Source organism: Coregonus lavaretus (genome assembly GCF_964263955.1).
Source record: "Coregonus lavaretus genome assembly, chromosome: 1".
Classification (NCBI taxonomy): domain Eukaryota; kingdom Metazoa; phylum Chordata; class Actinopteri; order Salmoniformes; family Salmonidae; genus Coregonus; species Coregonus lavaretus.
Genome location: NC_139988.1, coordinates 64,144,101 through 64,169,591, shown reverse-complemented (window position 1 = coordinate 64,169,591; position 25,491 = coordinate 64,144,101). Strand labels below are relative to the sequence as shown.

The following is a 25,491-nucleotide window of genomic DNA, read 5'->3' as shown; positions in this document are numbered from 1 at the left end:
CAGTGAACACAAGTTGTTAGATACTATCATAGCCTTTACCCAGTATATTTATACTCGTTGATGGGAATTCCCTGGCTATCACAATAATAGCTAAACAGTATCGAGTTGAATCAGTCATCTTTTCTGAGTATTAAATGTTGTAGTGAAAGTGTTGGTGGAAGTGTAAAAATCTTGCAATTGAATGGACTGTATTTTAGACACATTTTAATTGAATACATAGATAGTACATGTATAGTAATATGAACATGAAAAGGATCTTGAACTCTGTTGGCATGGTGTTATAACTTGGCAACTGTGTGTTAAGTGACAATGGAGCCTGGGTTGACAAATTGCATATTGCCGTAATAACTTATAATGTTCATATATAACATGCATTTTATGATTTTGGTTAGGAAAAGCTGTGTAGACCAGCAGATTTTATGAAGAATATTCAAGTGAAGTGATTCAATTCTGAAACCAAAACTGTCTGGAATTTCTACATTGAGGGGTCCTATAATTGAGCCTGTCCTCAATTAGGCAATGTGAATTTATGAGGAAAACATACCTATCTGGAAGGCCCAATGAAACAGAACTGTCTGACACACTGAGTATACAAAACATTCAAAACATTCTTTCCATGACATAGACCAGGGCTCTCCAACCCTGTTCCTTGAGAGCTACCGTCCAGTAGGTTTTCACTCCAACCCTAATCTAGCACACCTGATTCTAATAATTAGCTAGTTGATAAACTGAACCAGGTTATTTACAACTGGGGTTGGAGCGAAAACCTACAGGAGGATAGCTCTCCAGGAACAGGGTTGGAGACCCCTGACATAGACTGACCAGGTAAATCCAGGTGAAAACTATGATCCCTTATTGATGTCACTTTTGAAATCCACTTCAATCAGCATAGATGAAGGGGAGGAGACCGGTTAAATAAGGATTTTTAAGACTTGAGACATGGATTGTGTATGTGTGCCATTCAGAGGGTGAATGGGCAAGATAAAACTTTTAAGTGCCTTTGAACAGGGTATGGTAGTAGGTGCCAGGCGCACCGGTTTGTGTCAAGAACTGCAACGCTGCTGGGTTTTTTCACGCTCAACAGTTTCATGTGTGTATCAAGAATGGTCCACAACCCAAATGACATCCAGCTAACTTGACACGACTGTGGGAAGCATTGGAGTCAACATGGCCTAGCATCCCTGTGGAACGCTTTCGACACCTTGTAGAGTCCATGCCCCGACGAATTGAGGATGTTTTGAGGGCAAAAAGAGGGGTGAAACTCAATATTAGGAAGGTGTTCTTAATGTTTGGAATACTCGGTGTATACTGGAGGGGGACCACCGAGAGTTCCACAGTAGTTTTCATTACAGGTCTGAAAATACTACATTTTAGTAATCCACTATTACAAAACATTACATTTCAGGAATTACATCACATTTACAAAACACATGTGCAGTGGATTCATTAATATCCCTATTCCCTAAAACTCTGGATTTGATAGTGTGGTCATTCTATTTCATGCTCTAGACCTTCTGGTTGGGGTTAGAGGGGCGTTAATTCATCTGGGTCTCTGTGGCTGAGTTTACACAATTATTGGCAAAAGATCTGATCTGATTGGTCAAAAGACCAGTAATTGGGCAAAAGATCAGAATTGGGCTGCCTGTGTAAACGCCACTTTATTACTTAGTTTTTCACTTGTGTTCACTAAGTCTCGATTGCCATCGGTGAAAATTCTACTTAAGCGGAAGTTAGGATTTGCCCTGATGTGAGCAAGTGGAATGAGTTACAGTAAAAGAGAAATGGAATTGGGCTCTGGGGAGGTTTCATACAAGACTGCCATCTTGTGGCCTCTCTTGTTACCCAAGCCTCAGTTTCTGATTTACTCAACAGTGGCATTCATCAGCCTCTCATCTTATAGGTGTGCTTCCTAGTCTAAATTTGCTTCTTCTTCTAATGGGAAAATCTCAAGCTGACACCCAGCCACGGCTCTTCTCTTGTATGTGACTAAATCATAATGTATATAATGTTGTGTTTTATTGACTATGTTGTTATGAGTTATGTATTAATTTCAACATTATTTGTACAAATTGACCAAAGGCTGCCTTATGGATTCCAATTCTATACTAGATTCCTTGGAGTGTTTTGTCAGCACTTCTCAACCATGTCTTGTATAGTTACCTACTCCTCCTTGTAGCAGATTGGTTTAGCTCCGGGAGCTAACATGAGTCTTTAGTTCTCAGGCAAGGTCACTCATCACACATACCGTAAAGTTTGTTTTTGCACAGTCAAAGGACTGGTTGCACTTGGTGTAGACCTACTGCCTGTACACGGGTAATCTCGATTAATACAACTCTACAGCAAGTGTGCAGCCTGGAGAGATTGGCATTTCTCCCGTCTGAGTGTATGCAGGGTGAAGCAGCTTGATGTACAAGATGGCCCCCAGGACATGGGGTCTGTATATAGAAACATTGGTCTCCCAGCAGGGCTATACCATGTGTTCCCTGATAGCGATACAAGTAATGTGAATAAGTGGTCCAAACAGCATGTAGTCAGAAAGTCAAATGTTGGGATTCATATTTCTTTTACTTGGTAATTTCCAATTCTGACAGCCACATCCATTTTTATTTATCTCTGTGACATATCCTACGAGAATTAGGGTGTGCTGTCCTGCAGTCTTACCATAAAGCTTGAGTAGATAGGAGTCAGTACTCTGTGCTGGAAATTACAACAACCAACACTCCAATTGGAATGATGTAGATGTAATTTACTGTAATATCCTCTGACTATGATGTTGCTTAGGTAAGAGTCATGGAGGAGTTGAGCAAGAAGGATTGGTTACTGTGGAAACGGGGGTAAATGTGTGTTGTGCAAGACCATGACATCAACTTCAAGAAATGCGAGACAACACTGCACGCCAAGCTATTTTGATAAAAAGTCATCCTTTTCTCAGCAGACCCAGAAAAAGTATGTTCTAAAGGATATGGTTCATCCCAACCCTTCCTTCCTCTCTCCCTCGGAATTGTTAAACAGACACGCGTTCTAGTTTTTAATGTACCTACTGACTGTACTGTGTACTGTATGGACATTGAGTGATTTCATCTGAGTAGACTAATGTGCATACACTTGCCAGTCTTGTTCAAACTTATCCAAATAAATTGCTCTCTCGTTGCAAAATCGACCCTGAGACCTATACAATTGGTGTGGTTGTCATTATTGGAGTTTTTTTACTCTGCCATCCACTTACGCATACTCAGGGACAGGGGAGCTGTGATGTACCAATAGAAGGGGAGAGAGAGTGGGGAAAAGGGAAGTGAAAAGGCTGCATCTCAACAGTCTTACACAGCTTCCTCGTCTGGTCTCCTTTCTTTCATTCACTGAAAGAATTAGACAGGTGAAAGCACATTTATTTTAGGCATCCACCATATTGCTTTCATGGGCTTCCAGATCATCATACAAGTGAAGGAAAGCAGACAGGGAGAGGAAGCAACTCTAGACTATTGAGATGTACTCAGGGACATCCTCACTCACTCCTCGTCAATAGCCTTCACTTTAGGCCGGAAGAGGAAACAGTCTGTCCATCCAGGCCCTGGTTGGAAACATTTTAATCTGCAACCCAATGCCATGTGGGGCTGCGGCGCTGCGCTCTGTGGGATTGGATGAGTAACCTTATCCCCACTTTGTGTCCCATTACCCAGCAGTTGTAATGCTCACACCAGTGTAACGTGTCTGGGGGTAGCGGGCGGGGCAAGGTGAGCTGATCTGGCCTGAAATGTAAATGAACCACAACGACAGCTACTGTATGTGCTCGGGAACACGGCGGTGTTACATTACACATATGCCACCCCACATACTCACAAAACAATACATCCAGATACACAAACGCACATGCACAGGCTCACACACACACACTCATTTGTGTTTGTTTACTCTACCACCAAGCCCCCCCCCACACACACACACACACATACCACAGGTGGCTGGTGGCACCTTAATTGGGGAGGACGGGCTCAAAGTAATGGCTGGAACAGAATACTATTGAATGGTATCGAACACATCAAACACATGGTTTCCATGTGTTTAATACCACTCCATTCCAGCCATTATTATGAGGCGTCCTCTCCTCAGCAGCCTCCTGTGACACACAGACAAGTATGTTACTGGGGAGGGCAGGACTGGCCAGCTAGCTGTGTGTGTGTGTTAGGATATGTCAGCGAGGGAGGCTTAACATCTATATTTCAGAACCTCCTGCTCGTCATGGGAGCCTGCTGTATTTGGGCTTCCTTGAGATTAGCTCTGTCAGGATCAATAACACTGTCCTGTAAAGCAAACTCAGCCAGGAGGAGTGCTGTGAATAGAACGCTGATGCACCAGAGAATCTATGTGCTCATATCAAAGCAAACAACTGATAAAAGTTCTTCCTTTTTAAAGTATGTCTTAGTGTCTTTGAGTTTGCCCTCTAAACTAAGTAAAATATAGAGCAAAATGGATGAACAAGCTACTGGTGAGAGAGGACTCTTAAAGCTGAGGTGTTGCCTAAGGGACTAAGGAAGTGTAAGGCCACAAAGATCATCATACACTACTGGGCAGCTCAAGGGCACTCGGAGAGAGCTCTACCCAGACAGGACACCTCCTGGCCAGGCAACACGGAGAGGGCTAGGTGGTCCCCCTTTTTCCTCCTCACCAACAGAACAGGGTCACCCAAGTTGAAGGATTTCTTCCCAGACTTTTTCTCAAGTCTTTTTATGGCCCTCATACATAGTTTATTGGCTTGTTCTACTCTGGAGGCATGTTGTGTTTTCGACCCTTGTTGACAAACCCAGTTACAGGGTTTGCTGCTCTAACAGCCAATTTCATTATTCATCATCGTATTCTGTGTTAAATCTCACCAGTTCCTGTCGAATAGACACAAATGCAACATTTTATATGGTGTTCCTTTACTTGTCCTAATAAGAGATTCAATTAGGTATTTTGTGTCCTTTGTAACCTGCATAGTAATAATAAGGTTATTTAACACAGATAGGAGGTTTCCTTATTCCATCTTGTTTTAATGACTGGTTAAGTTTAGGCAAGAAATTCCAATTGGTTAAGATTAGGTTTAGGGGTTGGGCTACGTTTAGGTAAGACATGTGACTGGTTAAGTTTAGAGTTAGGATTCGAACCAGTGATGTTTTGTGTGGCAACCCACAAGCCTATTGTTTACTTCACTCCTACTGGGCTGACTGTCGAGCTTTCATCCAAATAATCACATTCCAAATGAATAAGGAAGCCTCAACTGAGCATGTTAAACAGGAGTTTCCTCTTGGTTTACCGCTTGCTGTGTCTTGTTCAATCTCTCCTTCTCATCTTCTCTTTCCTCTCCTACACAATTACACAGAGGGGAAATGGACATGCATTTCCTTGTGCCTGAGTCTGTCCAATTAGGCAGTTCATATCTACCACAGCAGCAACTGGATCAGCAGGTCATGGTCCCTGCAATGCAGTTTGAGAAGCCCCAGGGAAACGGCCTCGGCAGACGGTCTGGCTCCCACCATGACTCCAGGCTCTCTCAGAGACACTAGGGGGAAGAGGAGAGCAGGAGGCATCCCAATAATCTAGAGATAGCTTCCTATACCTTGTCTCTTTTTATTTGTGATATGTCTGGGCTGTTTTCCTGATCATTTGACCTTAACCTGGACATTGACCATAACTAGATTATAGGCTATAACTAGGGCCCATAATTTATCCTTGTCAGCGCACATGGTCACCAGTGCTCTTAATGGATCGAACATTTATCCCGTTCTTGTACTTATCAGTGGTATCTAAAGGGAGATATTCAAGAGTATTGGGACAGAGCCCAAGATTAGAATATCATTAGCATTTTCTGGTTTCAGGTTGGCAGTCAGTTTGTGTATTTCAGCTATCAGGTAGACTGACAGACTGGACTGACTATGTCCTACACCCCTGGGTAATAATACGTCAGTCACTGTGTTTCCCTTGTCGAAGAACAACTACGTCAGAGTATCCCAAACAATCTCATATCTCATCTCTTTCTGTTTCTTGGAACACACCACAAGGCTCATTCTGCTGAATAATCAAACTCACACAAGGGCAAGTTATTATTTTTTTTAAAAGCCCTTCGCTTCCAAATATTAAACTTCTGAATGTGTGTATTAGCTCTTATTGCCAATTTTAGTCCCAGTGGACTCAGCCCACAGTTTTGGAAGTGTTGTGCTGCGCCATGATGTGTGATTAATGCACTGTAAACCCCCACAGCAGGACCTTAATGTGCACTTTACAATACGAGGAAACAGAAGGGAACTAAAAGGAACACAGTAGGAGCACATTTTCTCACACTTGGGATGATTTCTGTGTGAAGGATCATTGTGCCCTGGTGTGTAGGCAGGAATGTTCCTGCCTGTACTGGCTGTTTCATTGTCTTGATGAGAATAACCAAAGTTTGTTACAGTACAGCTAGGAGGGGTTTCCTGTACAGACCTTCTACTACACTGTACATAACAGCAATGCAGCTTGTAGGTGTACTGTTTTATAGGTGTGTGTGTGTGTGTGTGGTGTGTGTACATCAATCAGATCTTTTTTACCGGTATGAGTGTTTCATTGATTAATGAGTATCATATTCTAGTACAGTAGCCTGAATACAACATTGACAGACTCAACTGATGGTCCAGTTCACACATGCACATACATTTGCTGAGTTTCTTGAATTTCTTGGAGGTAAAAATAGACCATTTGAACCAACGATAATTTGAAAAGAAACCCATGGAATACATTGTTTTATTGTAAAGAACTACATTTCACTGTTTATAGACCGTGTATACTGTATGGATGTTGTATGGAAAACAATAATTGTACATGGAAGGATATGGAGTGACAGAGTTGTTCATAGTATGTGTTGCTGCATGTTGCTATCCTGTTGTTCTGTTTGCTGTTTGATATGGCCAAAGGACCCTTCACAGGCCCCCTTTTGATAAGAGTGCATCAAGGTTCATGCACCACTGGATAAATCCAATTTCATCCCTTTTAAATCCCATTCACTCAGCCAACACAAACTCTTAAATGGGCCACTCCTGGTTTAATTATTCATATGGGTTACGTACAGTGCCCAGGTCTGGATTGGCTTCCTGCATACATGGACACGAATCCTAGTGCCGCCCACCTAACAGCCACACAGAACTCTCCTTGGCTGGCACTGAATGGCCTGAAGTGTGGGTGCAGCCAGGTTACGGCCCTATAATAACCACCTCCTCTGGCAGACTTAGCCCTCCAGCCTAAACTCCCCTCTGGGTTCTCCTGATCCTGGGTTATACCACAGTGCTGACGGTAGAAGAGGCCTTGGACAGGCCCGGCTTGGTGGGCAGAGACTTGAGGTACTCCAGGTGGCGTCGGGCGTCCTCCGTGTTGTGCCGGACGTAGTAGACCAGGTAGGAGATAACCATGGTGAACCAGCCGAACATGGTGACCAGCATGGCCACGTCCGTGGTCTTCTTCATCACCACGCACAGGTCCAGGTCCTGGGCCAGCAGGAAGGCCACACCCTCTGCCCCCACGTCGGGCGGATCCGACGTCTCGCACACGATGCCCGTCAGCGAGAGCGGCTCCAGATCAATGTGGGGCATGGCCATTTGCAAGCTGCAGTCGCAGTGCCATGGGTTGTTGGTCAGGTTGGCACGCGCCCGCAGCCCCTCGAAGGCCTCGGGGTTAAAGTTGACCAATTTGTTGGAAGACAGGTCCAGGAAGGTGAGTGAGGGCCCCAGGCCCCTGAAGGCCCCTCGCTCCAGCTTGGCCAGCTTGTTGTTGGAGAGGTCCAGCTCGCTGAGCAGGGGCAGACCCTGGAAAGCATTGCTGGGGACCTCGGTGAGCAGGTTGAAGTCCAGGTAGATGCGCCGCGTGTCATTGGGCAGGTCCTGGGGGATCTCGGTGAGACGCAGGTTGCTGCAGCGCACCGTCTTGCCGCCGCCGTCTCTCTCAGAGCAGTAGCAGCCCTGGGAGCAGCTGGTGGCGGCGTGGGGGAAGCAGAAGGTCATCAGCACCAGGCTGTGCAGCAGAAGACACATGACCACCGAGTGGCGCAGTAGCCAGCCGCTCGCCAGCAGGGGCATGGTGGGATATGGGCATGCTCCACGGAAGACCAACCTGGGCGAAGGGGCGGAGCCAGTGTCAACCTCCCCAATAGCTGTCAAGCCTATGGAGAAACAGGAAGCAGGATTGGTGGAGGGAGACAACACAACCCACTGATAGGAGAGGTACAATTGTTGCAATTGGTCACCAACCATGCAAAACATCTATTATAAATAGCAGATGTGCTCAAGAAAATAATGTGTTACTTCAAACACAGATGCAGGATAACTAGCGTAACTGTGGTGAGGAGGCGGAGGGGATATTGCAGTCTTCAGCACAGTTGGCTGACTAAACCATGTTTGATCCTTATGCTTTCCTTAAAGCTGTAAGTATAAAGAGTGCCATCAAGCAAAAAGTGCTTTGGTGTCAGTGTGACTATGATAATTGACATCCCTGCAGTGCTGGCCTGTTTCAGTGCATCAAATCAAATCAAACTTTATTTATCCAGCACATTTCAGACATTGAGTGCAACATAATGTGCTCTACAGGAAAAAAACGAATAAGAAAACAATGAAAATAAAAGCTGAAATATTAACTACACAAAAAACACAAGACAAAAAACAAAAGATTGACACAAACTGAACAACTTAAAAAGCACCCTGAGGAAAAGCAAAGCTAAAAAATAAGAGATCTCTTTTAAATATGTCCACAGTTTCAGCTCCCCTCAGGTCCTCTGGCAGGCTATTCGAGAGGCTGGGGGCATAATAACTAATAATAATACCCTCTCCATGCCTCTTGGTCCTAGGCTTTGGGATAGTTAAAAGGCCAGTGCCAGAGGAGCTGAGGGACCTACTCAGTACATAACTTGAAAGCATGTCTGACATTTATTGGGGTGCACAATCGTGGATTGATTTAAAAACCAATAGAATAATGAATTCTAAAACTCACAGGCAGCCAGTGCAGAGACCATAAAACCGGTGTAATGTGTGGTCTCCGTCTGGTCTTGGTCAGTACCCGTGCTGCAGCATTCTGTATGTTTTACAGTTGACCAGGAGAGCATTACAGTAGTCATACCTGCTTGTAATAAAAGCATGGATGAGTCTGACTGTATCCGCCTGAGAGAGAAACGGCCGCACATTGGCAATGTGGTAAAAAGCTATTTTAGTCACATTCCTAATGTGTGATTTGAAATTGAGTTAAGAATCTAAAATAACACCCATCTTTATTGCACGTGAATTAAAATGTGCCGCCAGATTCTCTCTCTGTGCTTTGGCTCCAACAATAAGTACCTCTGCCTTGTCTTGATTTAGCTGGAGGAAGTTGTGAGCAATCCAAGTATTTAAATCACTAATACAGTCTAATAATTGAAATAGGGTGTAATCATTAGTCCAACAGTTGCAAACAAGAGTTTCTATTGGACAGATTCAGGTATGTTTATCCCCGTTTTGTTCCGTTTGCTTCCATTTAAGAAACGTTTTTTAACAGAATCGGCAGAATGAATACACCCCTGATCACGCGTAAACACAGTTCACTTTCATAGCAGCCACGTTGTATTCCTTCTCGCATCTATGCACTCTTGTCCACTCACCTCTTCCCTTCGATTGTGGACTTCAATGCACAACACATCAGCTGTATGTGACCAGGCGAAAATGTATGTGACCAGGTGAAAAAACCGCTACACGCAGTCTACATCGTTGTCACCATATTAGCTAAAGTAACGTCATAGTCAGCATAGCTAATAGAACTAAAGCGTTAGTAAACCTGCTACAATCATGCAGTAATGTTACAGTGTATTAATTTGTTCAAAACTGTTCAACTACTGTTTTTCCCTCTCTTTGAGTCAACTACTCACCACATTTTATGCAATGCAGTGCTAGCTAGCTGTAGCTTATACTTTCAGTACTGGATTAATTATCTGATCCTTTGATTGGGTGGTCAGTTCATGCTGCAAGAGCGCTGATAGGTTGGAGGACGTCCTCTGGAAGTTGTCAGAATTACTGTGTAAGTCTATGGAAGGGGGTGAGAACCATGAGCCTCCTATGTTTTGCATTGAAGTCAATGTACCCAAAGGAGGACGGAAGCTAGCTGTCCTCCGGCTACACCATGGTGCTACCCTACAGAGTGCTGTTGAGGTTACTGTAGACCTTCTTTGCAAAATAGTGTGTTTTAATCAATTATTTCGTGATGTGATTATATTTAGTATAGTTTTATCTAAAAATGATAACTTTTTTAATGTTTATCAATAAAAAAAAAATATGAAATTCACTGAGGAGGATGGTCCTTCCCTTCCTCCTCTGAGGAGCCTCCACTGGGTAACATATATAAACTGAACAGTACCGGACCTAAAATATTACCTATTTTCTCTGAGCTACAGTGAGGGATAAAAAGTATTTGATCCCCTGCTGATTTTATAAGTTTGCCCACTGACAAAAACATGATCAGTCTAAAATTGTAATGGTAGGTTTATTTGAACAGTGAGAGACAGAATAACAACAAAAAAATCCAGAAAAAAATGTATTTGTATTTTAATAAGGGAAATAAGCATTTGACCCCTCTGCAAAACATGACTTAGTACTTGGTGGCAAAACCCTTGTTGGCAATCACAGAGGTCAGACATTTCTTGTAGTTGGCCACCAGATTTGCACACATCTCAGGAGGGATTTTGTCCCACTCCTCTTTGCAGATCTTCTCCAAGTCATTAAGGTTTTGAGGCTGATGTTTGGCAACTCGAACCTTCAGCTCCCTCCACAGATTTTCTATGGGATTAAGGTCTGGAGACTGGCTAGGCCACTCCAGGACCTTAATGTGCTTCTTCTTGAGCCACTCCTTTGTTGCCTTGGCTGTGTGTTTTGGGTCATTGTCATGCTGGAATACCCATCCACGACCCATTGTCAATGCCCTGGCTGAGGGAAGGAGGTTCTCACCCAAGATTTGACGGTACATGGCCCCGTCCATCGTCCTGTCCCCTTAGCAGAAAAACACCCCCAAAGCATAATGTTTCCACCTCCATGTTTGACGTGGGGATGGTGTTCTTGGGGTCATAGGCAGCATTCCTCCTCCTCCAAACACGGCGAGTTGAGTTGATGCCAAAGAGCTCGATTTTGGTCTCATCTGACCACAACACTTTCACCCAGTTCTCCTCTGAATCATTCAGATGTTCACTGGCAAACTTCAGACGGGCCTGTATATGTGCTTTCTTGAGCAGGGGGACCTTGCAGGCGCTGCAGGATTTCAGTCCTTCATGGCGTAGTGTGTTACCAATTGTTTTCTTGGTGACTATGGTCCCAGCTGCCTTGAGATCATTGACAAGATCCTCGCGTGTAGTTCTGGGCTGATTCCTCATCGTTCTCATGATCATTGCAACTCCACAAGGTGAGATCTTGCATGGAGCCCCAGGCCGAGGGAGATTGACAGTTCTTTTAATAATAATAATAATAATAATAATAATAATAATAATAATAATAATAATAATAATAAATATGCCATTTAGCAGACGCTTTTATCCAAAGCGACTTACAGTCATGTGTGCATACAGTCATTTCCCTCATTAAAATGCAAATCAATTTATAAAAAAATGTACATGCTTTTTTCTGGATTTTTTTGTTGTTATTCTGTCTCTCACTGTTCAAATAAACCTACCAGTAAAATTATAGAATGATCATTTCTTTGTCAGTGGGCAAACGTACAAAATCAGCAGGGGATCAAATACTTTTTTCCCTCACTGTATGTTCACCAAGGGTGACAAAAAACTCTTGACCGCTTAAATAGGTCCTAAACCAATTTAGAACTGGACCGGAGAGACCAACCCACCTCTCCAGTCTGTCCAGAGGACATAATGGTTAACAGTGTCGAATGCAGCACTTAAATCTAAGAGTACAAGGATAGAGAGCTGTTTGGCATCTGTGTTGGCTCTAAGATCATTCACCACTTTAACTAAGGCTGTCTCTGTGCTGTGGTGGGCACGAAAACCAGATTGGAATTTTTCTAAAATACAGCTGGCACTTAAAAAATTATTTAGCTGTTTGAACACCAGTTTCTCCAGAATTTTCTTTAAGAATGGAAGGTTGGAGTTTGCTAAGAGCTGAAGAATCTAGATGACTTTTCCTCAGAAGGGGTTTCACCATAGCAGTTTTTATTGCAGTGGGGAAAGTGTATGTGAACAGGGAGTGATTAACAATAGCTTGCACTTCTTCAGATATGCAATTAAAAACAGTTTTGAAGAACGTTGTGGGGATAGGATCGAGAAGGCAGGTAGAAGGCTTAAGTTGTAATATCACATGTCTGTGTCAACCAGGGAAAATAAATCCATAGTCCCTTTGCGTGGTAGGCTAGGGTACATATCATCAAACTTCTCATCAGGTCTTGCTTGCCTAATGTTGGTTATCTTATCTCTGAAATATGCCGCAAACTCATCACATTTAGATGTGGAGGAAAGTTTACATAGGTTTGCGGGGGTACGATTTATCAGGCCATCAATGGTCGAGAAGAGCACTCTCTAATTATTCTGATTAATAGTGATCAAGTTAGAAAAATGAGCCCGTCTGGCATTTCTAATTGCACTGTATACAGTGCCTTCGGAAAGTATTCAGACCCCTTGACTTTTTCCACATTTTGTTATGTTACAGCCTTATTCTAAAATTGATTAAATTGTGTTTTTGCCCTCCTCAATCTACACACAATACCCCATAATGACAAAGGAAAAACAGGTTTAGACATTTTTGCTAATTTATGACAAATAAAAAACGGAAATATCACATTTACATAAGTATTCAGACCCTTTACTCAGTACTTTGTTGAAGCACCTTTGGCAGCGATTACAGCATTGCTTCTTCTTGGATATGACGCTACAAGCTTGGCACAACTGTATTTGGGGAGTTTCTCCCATTCTTCTCTGCAGATCCTCTCAAGCTCTGTCATGTTGGAGGGGGAGCGTTGCTGCCCAGCTAATTTCAGGTCTCTCCAGAGATGTTCGATCGGGTTCAAGTCCGGGCTCTGGCTAGGCCACTCAAGGACATTCAAAGACTTGTCCCGAAGCCACTCCTGCATTGTCTTGGCTGTTTGCTTAGGGTCGTTGTCCTGTTGGAAGGTAATCCTTCACCCCAGTCTGAGGTCCTGAGCGCTCTGGAGCAGGTGTTCATCAAGGATCTCTCTGTACTTTGCTCCGTTCATCTATGCCTCGATCCTGACTAGTCTCCCAGTCCCTGCCGCTGAAAAACATCCCCACAGCATGATGCTTCCACCACCATGCTTCACCGTAGGGATGGTGCCAGGTTTCCTCCAAACGTGGCACTTGGCATTCAGGCCAAGGAGTTCAATCTTGGTTTCATCAGACCAGAAAATCTTGTTTCTCATAGTCTGAGAGTCTTTAGGTGCCTTTTGGCAAACTCCAAGCGGGCTGTCATGTGCCTTTACTGAGGAGTGGCTTCCGTCTGGCCACTCTACCATAAAGGCCTGATTGGTGGAGTGCTGCAGAGATGGTTGTCCTTCTGGAAGGTTCTCCGATCTCCACAGAGGAACTCTGGAGCTCTGTCAGAGTGACCTTCGGGTTCTTGGTCACCTCCCTGACCAAGGCCCTTCTCCCCCGATTGCTGTTTGGCCGGGCGGCCAGCTCTAGGAAGAGTCTTGGTGGTTTCAAACTTCTTCCATTTAAGAATGATGGAGGCCACTGTGTTCTTGGGGACCTTCAATGATGCAGAAATGTTTTGGTACCCTTCCCCAGATCTGTGCCTCGACACAATCCTGTCTCGGAGCTCTACGGACAATTCCTTCAACTTCATGGCTTGGTTTTTGCTCTGATATGCACTGTCAACTGTGGGACCTTACATAGACAGGTGTGTGCCTTTCCAAATCATGTCCAATGAACTGAATTGACCAAAGGTGGACTCCAATCAAGTTGTAGAAACATCTCAAGGATGATCAATGGAAACAGGATGCACCTGAGCTCAATTTCAAGTCTCATAGCAAAGGGTCTGAATACTTATGTAAATATGGTATTTCTGTTTTAATTTTTAATACATTTGCATACATTTCTAAAAACCTGTCTTCACTTTGTCATTATGGGGTATTGTGTGTAGATTGCTGAGGAAATTGTTATATTTAATCCATTTTAGAATAAGGCTGTAACAAAATGTGGAAAAAGTCAAGGGGTCTGAATACTTTCCGAAGGTCAAAAGTGGTCAAAAGTTTTGAGAATGACACAAATACTAATTTTCACAAAGTCTGCTGCCTCAGTTTTGATGATGGCAATTTGCATATACTCCAGAATGTCATGAAGAGTGATCAGATGAATTGCAATTAATTGCAAAGTCCCTCTTTGCCATGAAAATGAACTTAATCCCAAAAAAACATTTCCATTGCATTTCAGCCCTGCCACAAAAGGACCAGCTGCCATTATGTTAGGGATTCTCTCGTTAACACATGTGATTGTTGACGAGGACAAGGCTGGAGATCACTCTGTCATGCTGATTGAGTTAGAATAACAGACTGGAAGCTTTAAAATGAGGGTGGTGCTTGAAATCATTGTTCTTCCTCTGTTAACCATGGTTACCTGCAAGGAAACATGTGCCGTCATCATTGCTTTGCACAAAAAGGGCTTCACAGGCAAGGATATTGCTGCTAGTAAGATTGCACCTAAATCAACCATTTATCGGATCATCAAGAACTTCAAGGAGAGAGGTTCAATTGTTGTGAAGAAGGCGTCAGGGCGTCCAAGAAAGTCCAGCAAGCGCCAGGACTGTCTCCTAAAGTTGATTCAGCTGCGGGATCGGGGCACCACCAGTGCAGAGCTTGCTCAGGAATGGCAGCAGGCAGGTGTGAGTGCATCTGCATGCACAGTGAGGCGAAGACTTTTGGAGGATGGCCTGGTGTCAAGAAGGGCAGCGAGGAAGCCACTTCTCTCCAGGAAAAACATCAGGGACAGACTGATATTCTGCAAAAGGTACAGGGATTGGACTGCTGAGGACTGGGGTAAAGTCATTTTCTCTGATGAATCCCCTTTCCGATTCTTTGGGGCATCCGGAAAACACCTTGAGCGGTGAGCGCTACCATCAGTCCTGTGTCGTGCCAACAGTAAAGCATCCTGAGACCATTCATGTGTGGGGTTGCTTCTCAGTCAAGGGAGTGGGCTCACTCACAATTTTGCCTAAGAACACAGCCATGAATAAAGAATGGTACCAACACATCCTCCGAGAGCAACTTCTCCCAACCATCCAAGAACAGTTTGGTGACAACCAATGCCTTTTCCAGCATGATGGAGCACCTTGCCATAAGGCAAAAGTGATAACTAAGTGGCTCGGGGAACAAAACATTGACATTTTGGGTGCATAGCCAGGAAACTACCCAGACCTTAATCCCATTGAGAACTTGGGGTCGATCCTCAAGAGGCGGGTGGACAAACAAAAATCCACAAATTCTGACAAACTCCAAGCATTGATTATGCAAGAATGGGCTGCCATCAGTCAGGATATGGCCCAGAAGTTAATTGACAGCATGCCAGGGCGGATTGCAAATATTGACTCTTTGCATAAACGTAATGTAATTGTCAATAAAAGCCTTTGACACTTATGGAATGCTTGCAATTATACTTCAGTATACCATAGTAACATCTGACAAAAATATCTCATAACACTGAAGCAGCGAACTTTGTGAAGACCAATACTTGTGTCATTCTCAAAACATTTGACCACGACTGTATATGCCAAGTTGCTCTCTCAGAATATCATAATGGACCTGCAACTTAGACTTTCTCCACTTCCGCTCTGCTTTTCTGCAATTTCTCTTTAATTGATTAGTTTCTTCACTCTTCCAAGGGGCTCTCCATTTGGATGTGGTCTTTTTCAACTTTACTGGAGCTATGGCATTAATAGTTGCCCTTAGTTTTCTATTAAAGTTATCAATTAAATCATCACGAGGAAGGCAGAATAGGTGGTGGAGTATTGTTCATACACTCAAAATCTGTAGCAAATTCAGAGGTAAAATAGCGTTTTTTTATAATGCGTTCAGTATTACCCTGTGCTATGGGCAACAAGGTACTAGAAAATACACAGAGGTGATCAGATAAATCAACATCAACAATAGAGGATATGTCAATAGAAAGCACCTTGTTAATAACCAGGAGAGTATGGCCGCGGTTATGGGTGGGCCCAGCAACATGTTGGAAAAGTCCATAGAGCTCAAAAGATTAATACATTCAATGGCCTTGGAGTCAGTTTCTTTGTCAACATGAATATTGAAATCGCCCAACACAATGATTTTATCATAGTTCTAAAGGACAATAGACAATAGTTCAGATAAATCAGTAAAGAAATTGGGGCAGTGCTTTGGCGGCATATACAGGGTTATGGCCAGCACTGGTGGCTGACATTTAAACAGTATAGCATGATGCTCAAAAGACCCAAAGTCACCTAATGAAACGTCCTTACAGCTGAGAGCATTAGTAAAAATAGAGGCTGGCCCCCCACCCTTTTCTGATAGAGTATGAAATCTGTAGTCCAGGGGGAGGCTTCAATAAAAGCGGCACTACAGTCTGATGACCGCCATGTAAGAAACATGCAATCAACTTTGCACTCAGTAATGAGGTCATTTACGAGAAAGGTTTTGTTTGTGATTGCTCTAACATTTAAAAGTTTCACTGGGCAATCTGCCTCGAGATAACCAATGGAATAACAACCAAATGATTAACGTTACAACCACATTTTCTGACAGTCTCCAATCTATCACAACGGTAGGAGATGACAGTTTGTATAAACTCACTAGAAGGTGTAGTTAAAGGAACATAAATCAGGTTACTCACAATAACCATTGTGCCATTTCTACAGGAGTATGCTTTCCATGTCCTCTGTTGCTTATTCTGACAGGGAGAACTGGAGCACTACCAGACCCTGTCCGTCAGTCTCTAAAACAGTTTGCGATGTTGCTGGAAATAATCCTGGAACCCCTGTGGTTAGGGTGAATCCCATTTCTTTTAAAAAGTGCTGGTTGTAGAGCTGCTGGTTCTATTAACATAGTCCATGTTTGCACCACAGTGACAGGGATATGAACTAAATGTTATCATCCTTAGACATATTTCAGTAAAATACCTGCCACATTATATTATACACAATGGGTATACCGCTTGTACTGTACCTCTAAATTGACATTCTACCTGCAAGGACTCCAGAATCTATAATTATCTTTGACCTGTATACTCTTTGTGCTATGATGAAATTGTTTACAGTATTTAGCAACACTGACAGAGCCGTTTGGCCATTTGGTCATTCAACGCCACAGCTGTGTTCAGTAGGCTAATCCATAAACTGTTTACACACTCAGAACCGGGGTCAGCGCAAGCAACACTGAGGTAACAACTTGTTTATGTGTCCTGTAATTTACACTTTTTATTTAGCATGTAAGCCTCTAAAAAATAATCTGTCCTCCTACCCTAACACCCTTCATTAATACCTGAACACCAACCATCTGCTATCCCATTACTAATCCTCTTAAGGAAAAACTCACTTTACATCAATGGAACGTAATCGTATTTTGGCCACCCAACAGCATTGTAAAGATAAATGCTAAAGCTAAAAAAGGCAACAAAGGCAACCCAAACAGCCTTTGCATGTTGTGCTAGCAGCTATATCCTCTCCTGTAAAAACAATTGAACTTAAACTCTCTGACTTCGGCTGGTTCTTTAAAATGGCTGGAGACCAGAGCAAGATCCACTTACCGAGATTAAAAAATGAAATCGATCTCTAAGTACCTCTTAGTATCACATGACCGGGGGCGTCGTCTAAGGGACACATCCTAATAAGTCTCATTGCAATAGGCCAGACCAACTGAAAGATCAAGACCGTCCCTATCAGCCCTGAACTTCCAAAAGACACATTCAGATGATTATCCCCATTTCTTCATTAGAGCCAAACAAAGAAGATATAGTGGAACAGCACTGACTACAGATAATACCAAATGCCCAGGGATATGAAAAGGCTGCCTAAAGTGTTACTGTGTAAGAGAAGTAGTAGTTTTCCCATCATGATCCATGCTGCCCTGAGGAGGCGGGGGTGTGGGGAACCAAGGAAATTGGACACATGAGGAGAGAGAGAGAGAGAGAGAAAAAGAGAGAGATTTGAGGAGAGGAGGTAACATGACAATGGAGAAGAACACAGAGGAAGGCCCACTGAAGAGAGATTAATGAGATGCATCGAGGAAAGCGGGAGATATTAGCATGTCATGGGCTGAGGAGGACAGCTGTTAATGAAAGGTGGATGGAGGGATGACGGAGGGAAGGATATGGTGATGGAGAGATGAAAGTGAGTGAGGGATAAAGCTATGGGACAACAAGAGGAGAGAAAGAGAGCAACAACAACCTCATTAAATCAAATGATCAATAAATCAGGTTAAGTTATAAAGACATCAACAACCCAACTATAAATTACCTCTCCTGCTTTTAATTTACACTGTGCTCAAGACAAGTGCCCAAAGGTCAGTTTTGGCAGTTCATTAATTGACTGCAGTCAATATTAGAATAATAGGCTACATCTCAGTCGCCAAGTGCGCAAGAGCAATCATTTAGACAGGTCCTAAATTTGCTTCAGAACTCAGCAAAACCATTATAATCCTGAAGGAATAGAACAACAAAGTCCTCAAAGCAAACGATTGTCAAAACTGTTCATGTACTATTTTGTTGTGATTGTTCATTGAATTATCCTTCAGTCCAGACAACCAATGATAGGTCTAAATTGGCTATGCAGGTCATGAGGATGAGACAGAGACAGAGACAGAGACAGAGACAGAGATAGAGAGAGAAACAGCTTTGAGGAAAATATCTAAATGTTATGTTAAGATGCAGACACTTAGATATGAGTCTAACCGTATTACCATGCTCTCCCAACACCCCTCTTCTGTTCCTATCCACCCCAATTACGAACACATTTCTGTCGGATTAGGGACTCAGATTATTGATGCCTGCCTGCCTGATTTCCATTGAAAGCCCTCATGCATTTATTCCCAGAATAATATATTCTAGTACTGGTGCTTGCCTAGCCAGCCATGTGTTAGAGGAACAGGAACACACGTTTTCATTAAAGGGGCAATCTACGGTTCAAACAATAACTAGGTGCGTCACCCAGCCACTGTTTTAGTAAAGAGCTGAGGGATGGGGCTGGAGAAATATAACCAGTCTCAAATTTATAGACAGACCTATGGATGCAAGGACTGGCCATCCTTAATATCAACATTATAGTTCTAACCATGTTTTGAGGCTATACAGTGTTTGTTTACAATTACATTGTTTACAAACAATGGTGTAAAACAAGCTTATAGTTTGGGATCTGATGGGGTAAGACAGTTTAACTAAGCTCATGAGGCATTTATACATTATATTTCTCAAGAACCAATGGGTACATATCATTAATTTAAAAGTCAAAAATGTTATTTAGCAATCGCAGATTGACCCTTTAAGCAGAACATAATTTTGATTAATCGACGTGACAATTTAAAGCTGCAGGAATGAATTTACATGTTTAACTATGTGGTATCAACTCAAATGGAAGCAATAATTAAAGGATTAATAATCACGTTTCTTTTATTTAAATTCAGTTGTTCACTTTGAAGGGAATTCAGATATACAATAAATTAATGAATACAAATAATGTTTAGACTATTACTTGGCTATTAATCTACTACTGTTACTTACACACACAAATATTTTACCTACTCCTTTTCTTTGGTGTATTATTCACTATTTTCATTGTAAGCAACAAGCGTGTCAATAATAAACTCTTATTGAGTGTAGGCTACACCAATGCCTCCTGGGGAATTGATAGCCTTTTGAAGTTAGTCTTCTATCTTGTCAGGCTAAATATGGTAGGTAATAAGTTCTGTTCGCCCCATTCTTCAACAAGCATTTTTGGAGCCTGAATGTATTAAACAAGCTGCAGTTATTTCCCGTTATTTCCACAATCATAAAAGCCTTATAAATAGCCTATATCACCGCGTGCTGTATTTAAAAGTAGATGTAAATGTATGTCTATCAAATGCATGCATTTTGAATAAGAACATGCAGAAGCATTACTTACATCTTTACCGTTCTCCCTCTACTTCGCATGGCGTGTGTCACACAACAGAATCACTTTAGTTTCAAGACGCCCACTTTCAAATCTTCAAAATAGATCATTATTCATTCCACTCCAAACTGCAATTAGGTCACTATTTTCGGTCGCTTCCATGAGGTCCTCTGTTGCAGATCGCCCAAACAACGGCGCGCAATGCACCTTGATTTGAGTGCTCGCTCAATGCAGCCTTTTAGTTTCCACGCAACCAGAACACTAATATTGCTGTAGCCATCGGAAAATTGGCAGGGACACAACACGCAAGGGTACCCGCCTATGGATGGCTTCATCCAAGTGTGATCCTGCCAATTATGACAAATAATTATACTGCAAGTGCAGCCACGGAGCGCAATGCATTTTAGACACTGAAAAGACGTAGTCTTCTGAAATCTGAAATCATTGTCCTAAGTGGGCACATAATAATGAAACCCCATTTGTTTGGTATTATACTCTTGTCTTCCATGAGCTTGTGTTTTGACCAACAGTTTACAGATTTCAATATATATTTGAGTTTTATTAGAACACACATACACAAAGACACACAATATAACTTATAAATGCCTCATGAGCTTATTAGTTCAACTGTCATTCCCCATCAGAACCCAAAATATAAGCTTGTTTTACTCCAATGTTTGTAAATAAAGTAAATGTAAACAAACTGTATAGCTTCAAAACATGGTTCAAACTATCATTTTCATCTCATGGATGGTCAGTCCTTGCATCCATAGGTCCATCTATGAATTTGAGAGTGGTTACAGTATGTTTCTGCAGCCCCATCTCTGAGCTATTTACCAAAACACTGGCGGGGTCCCCACTTTGTTATCGTTTGAACTGTAGATTTCCCTTTTAAGAAAGTGGGGTTTGACTAATCATGTTTGATCTGCAGGTTGTTGTTTCAGTACTGTGTTGCCAGTGCTGTCTATCTTTGGCTGTCTCCGGGTCTCTTCCTGTGTGCTGCCAACCGATAAGGAAGCCATCCAATCAAAACCACAGTGTGATAACAGACACAGGCTGGGGTCCGAGAGTGGCTGCCAAGCAAAAAGGGTATTAATGGAATTTAAATCAATTGAAACACCCCACCTAAGTCCCCCTCAATGTCCCCTCAAACCATCAAATCAATGTCAATGACAGGATGTGTGTGTGCGTGTGACTGAGTGATGAATGTATGTTGCTTTTGCATAATAGCTCAAGAATAGACTTGATGGGAATTAATTTGTGTTTTATCACCCGGGAAGACTAAAGATGCTATTGTGATGTATTGGCCACATAATTACAGTGCTCCGTGAGAGTGGATTATGCAGTTTTTCCTTGTCAATTAGATACGGATTAGATATGAGGACGAGCTTATGAAGATGAAACAGCAGAACATTTGACTAGTTTTTTTATCATCGACAGGTTTTATCATCGACAGGTGCTGCGTCCCAAATAGCACCCTTTTCCCTGTATAGTGCACTACATAGGGAAAAGGGTGCCATTTGGGATGCAGAGGGAGAGGAGGAGATAGCAGCACTTCCAGTCAGTCAAATGCCTTGCCTTCATCTTCTCCATGCAGCATCAGATTACTTCAAAGGCTCGCAATGGTGGACGTAGTCATCCTGCATTAACAGAGTATACCTAACAGTGGAGGCTGCTGAGGGGAGGACGGCTCATAATAATGGCTGGAAAGGAGCAAATGGAATGGCATCAAACACATGGAAACCATGTGTTTGATGTTGTTTTTACTGTACCTTTCCCCCTATTTCGCTCCAGCCATTACCACGTGCCTGCCCTCCCCAATTAAGGTGCCACCAACCTCCTGTGATACCTAATACTGATAGACTACACTCCAAGTGTTCCAACTCCTTCAAGTGAATCAAAGTTAATTCTCCCCTCTCCGATCCAATCAGCTGAGCCCCTAAGGAGGAAGAGTAGCCTGGATCGCTCACTCCCATCAACATGGTGGTGCTGGAGTGCTGCTAAGTGTGAACTCAGCTGAGGTGCATACTGTATGTGTTAGGACATCCCTGGGAGGTTGCTGTAACGTTGTATTAACAACGGCATGGGAACGTTGTGCCAAGATTAGCGAGGCTACGCTTCGCTCTCTCTGGCACAAGAACAAAAGGAGAGTTATTAATGAGATCCAGGGTCTGTGGTCCTCCCCTCCGTCTCTCCCTCTCTCTCTGCTCTCTCTCCGTCTATCTCTCTCTCTCTCTCTCTCTGTCTGTCTGTCTGTCACTCTCTCTCTCTGTCTCTTTCTCACTCTCGTTCTTTCTCTCTCTCTCCCTCTCTCTGTCTCCTCACTGCTCCCAGCTCACTCCAAGATCAAAGCCGTGGCTTGTCTTTGTGAACATGACATTACTTCCAACTTATTTATTTATTTCCCTGGATGTTTCACATTTCTTTATCAAAAGCGACAAAAGAGTATGTACAAATAATTCCCCCCACCACCTTGGGGAACAGAGTTACTCCAGGTCAGCCTATCTGTGAGGAACGCTCGCATCAAAGTCTACAATGCAGTTAAACAATGCACCTCACTGTGAAAATTGGACATAGTTATACTTAGTTTCCTTTGAGTTGTTATATGAATTCCCCATTGAGGCGTTGAGCAATCTAAGTCTTCTTCCAGATGTGACAGAAATAATATGCCATTTAGCAGACGCTTTTATCCAAAGCGACTTACAGTCATGTGTGCATACATTTTTACGTATGGGTGGTCCCGGGGATCGAACCCACTACCCTGGCGTTACAAGCGCCATGCTCTACCAATTGAGCTACAGAACTAGAATTACATTGACAATGTCAGCTACCATGTCAGCCATATTGAGTGTAAGGCTATGGTCTAAGGGGCTTTACCCGTTCTAGTAATTCTATATTTATATGGGATAGAGCGACCTTGTTCCTAGATAGTTTATCATATCTCAGGATGATTCCTTCATCACAAGGGAAATGTTCAGTGTGCTATATGACAAGCTTATGACAACGCTATTCAAACTTCTGCACATATGACGTGAGAAGCAGAGGCAATCAGGGTTGGGGTCAATTTATTTGAAGGCAAACTGAAATTACAAATGAATAATTGAAACAAGGGCATTTATTTTCAATTTCTCATTTAAACTGAAAAGTAGAACCTATTTAATTGAAATTATTTTAATTCAAATCACTTCCTGAATTGACTGCCTTTAATTCAAATTGACCCCAACCCTGCAGGCAATGTAAAAATGATGGAGACCCGAATGGATTTGTGAATCAAGTGTTGGTGTCTTATAGTTTGTTAAGGGCATGTAGAGATGGGGATTCGATTGACACAGACACGATGACACACGCACACATCCACTCCCAGACTGTCTAATTTAGCTTCATCTCCCTCCGAGCCTTAGTCAGACATAATCTGTCAACAGGAGTGGAGGGAAAATGTTTGTCAAAATGTGTCAAAATCAATGCAAAACAACGTCTGATTTTTCACTTCTATATTATGGCCTTGTTGAAATCCAGTCCATGCACTCGTGTTATGTTTAAATAGTGGGACAACAGTAGGCTTATGTGGCTAATGGACTTACATTGACTGGGTTGGTTTCAGTATGGGTCTATTATGTAAAGAGTGACTGAGGTTGTAAGCTAGTGCACAGTACCTCAAAGGTGAAATTATTATGGTAGCCATTGCCATCGCCTGGCCCTGTTTCCTAATGCCCTTTCCTATGCGCATTGTGTCAAGCATATTCACAAAGGGAGGCAGGGAGGGGCATGCACTTCAAAGGTCACTGCATGCATACCTCTCCAAATATACTTATTCTGGGAGTGACTTGGTCAAAACAGGAGTGGGACTTAAAATGTTGTCAGGTCAGATTTCAGGATGTATTAACTTTGTATATGATATTGGATAATTATCTATTTACAATGGTACTATCTACATGACTCTGTTAAAGAGTGGAGACCCTCGTGTGAGCTGAATTACATTTGTACACACCCTGAACTTTTTTCATAGACATTTCTGACATGTTTCAAAACTGCTCAGTAAAACGCTTTTGGAGAGTTCATTGCAAGCAGATGCTTAAAAAAACGTTGGTCTACCTCTATCCCCAACACCCATTATCCTTGTCTGACAGAGGACATCAAGCAACTCCAGAGATCGCTGTTAGACAGCTATATCCAGCTATCCGCAGATCTGCGACAAATCCCATTTCCGTCTCCCCTGCTGCTACAACAGTCAGACTGCATCAAGGCCCAAAAAACACGCCATCAATAAGTAAACAGGAAGGGAGGCAGGCAGCGAGTGTCCATCTCACTACATTACCAATGTGCCTCTTCAACTTCAAATGGGATTCTATTTTCAGATGCTTAGCGTGCTTCTGTACTCTGAAGTCTACCCCCTGGTCTGTGTCTGTGAGAGACTGTGTGTGTGTATGTGTGTGTGTGTGTTTTTGTGTGTGTGCTTTTGTGCGTGTGTATGTGTGTGTCTGTGTCTGTGTGGGTGTTTGCCCCTCCAGTATTGGTTCATTCAGAAAGTGGATAGTCTGTTGTACTGATTGAAACAACCACACACGTTGCCACTGAGTACACAAAGTCTCACTGCACCACTTTATACATGGACATGCCAGCTAACATTCTGTAGGTGAATAATTAATCATGCAGTTCATTTACAGCTGCTAGGGGATCCTTAAGGACCATTAACAAATTAGCATCTTGGAGTTTCTCTTGAGTATGCAGTCTGCATCATATCTGTGTATCTACAGTATTTTGTGTTGCACAGGAGGTTGGTGGGACCTTAATTGGGAGGACAATTAAGCGGAATTGGTGGAATGGTATCAAATATATCAAACATATGGTTCCATGTGTTTGATGCCATTCCATTTACTCCATTCCAGACATTATTATGAGCCGTCCTCCCCTCAGCAGCCTACACTGTTGTGTAGGTAGAACCTGCACTTTCAGCCATATATACAGTATATACTGTATTATATGGGTCACAGCATCATCCAGTATAGTCTTCACTATAGTTCTGATATAAAATAAAACATTGCCAAGACTTTGACATTATAATTCTTAGCAGGAAAACAAACCATGAAGCCATGGCCACTGACTACTAGTGAGATAAACCCATTTAGTACTGAGGGGCCTTGAGCCATGGGTAAAAGCAGAGGCTAAAAGGGCTCCCTCTCCTGGTCAGGCAGCACTCACAGTAGGAAACAAACTAGGAAACAAACTCACTCTCTGAAGATTATTTGTAGGCTTCAACAGTAGGTTAACTAAACATTGGAATGCAATTTCTGGTAATTTGCACTCATGTAAAGATAATGTCCCCCTCCCTACTATCTAAAGAACAAGTGCCTAAAGTCCCTGTCAAGTGATCCAGTACCTTTCTTTACTACTACTGCTAATTTATCGATCCTGA

At 42.6% G+C, this 25,491-nt stretch overlaps 1 protein-coding gene across 1 annotated transcript; it reads right to left on the bottom strand.

The window, feature by feature from the left end:
• Positions 1-6,721: 6,721 nt before the first annotated feature.
• On the bottom strand, positions 6,722-20,301 carry LOC311120438 (leucine-rich repeat-containing protein 3B-like). Its single transcript, XM_084157847.1, has 2 exons — positions 20,091-20,301; positions 6,722-8,161 (listed from the first exon to the last, which is right to left on the bottom strand). Exon 2 carries the CDS (start codon positions 8,076-8,078, stop codon positions 7,281-7,283), a length of 798 nt encoding a protein of 265 aa, XP_084013973.1. The 5' UTR covers positions 8,079-8,161; positions 20,091-20,301; the 3' UTR covers positions 6,722-7,280.
• Between the last annotated feature and the right edge of the window lie 5,190 nt (positions 20,302-25,491).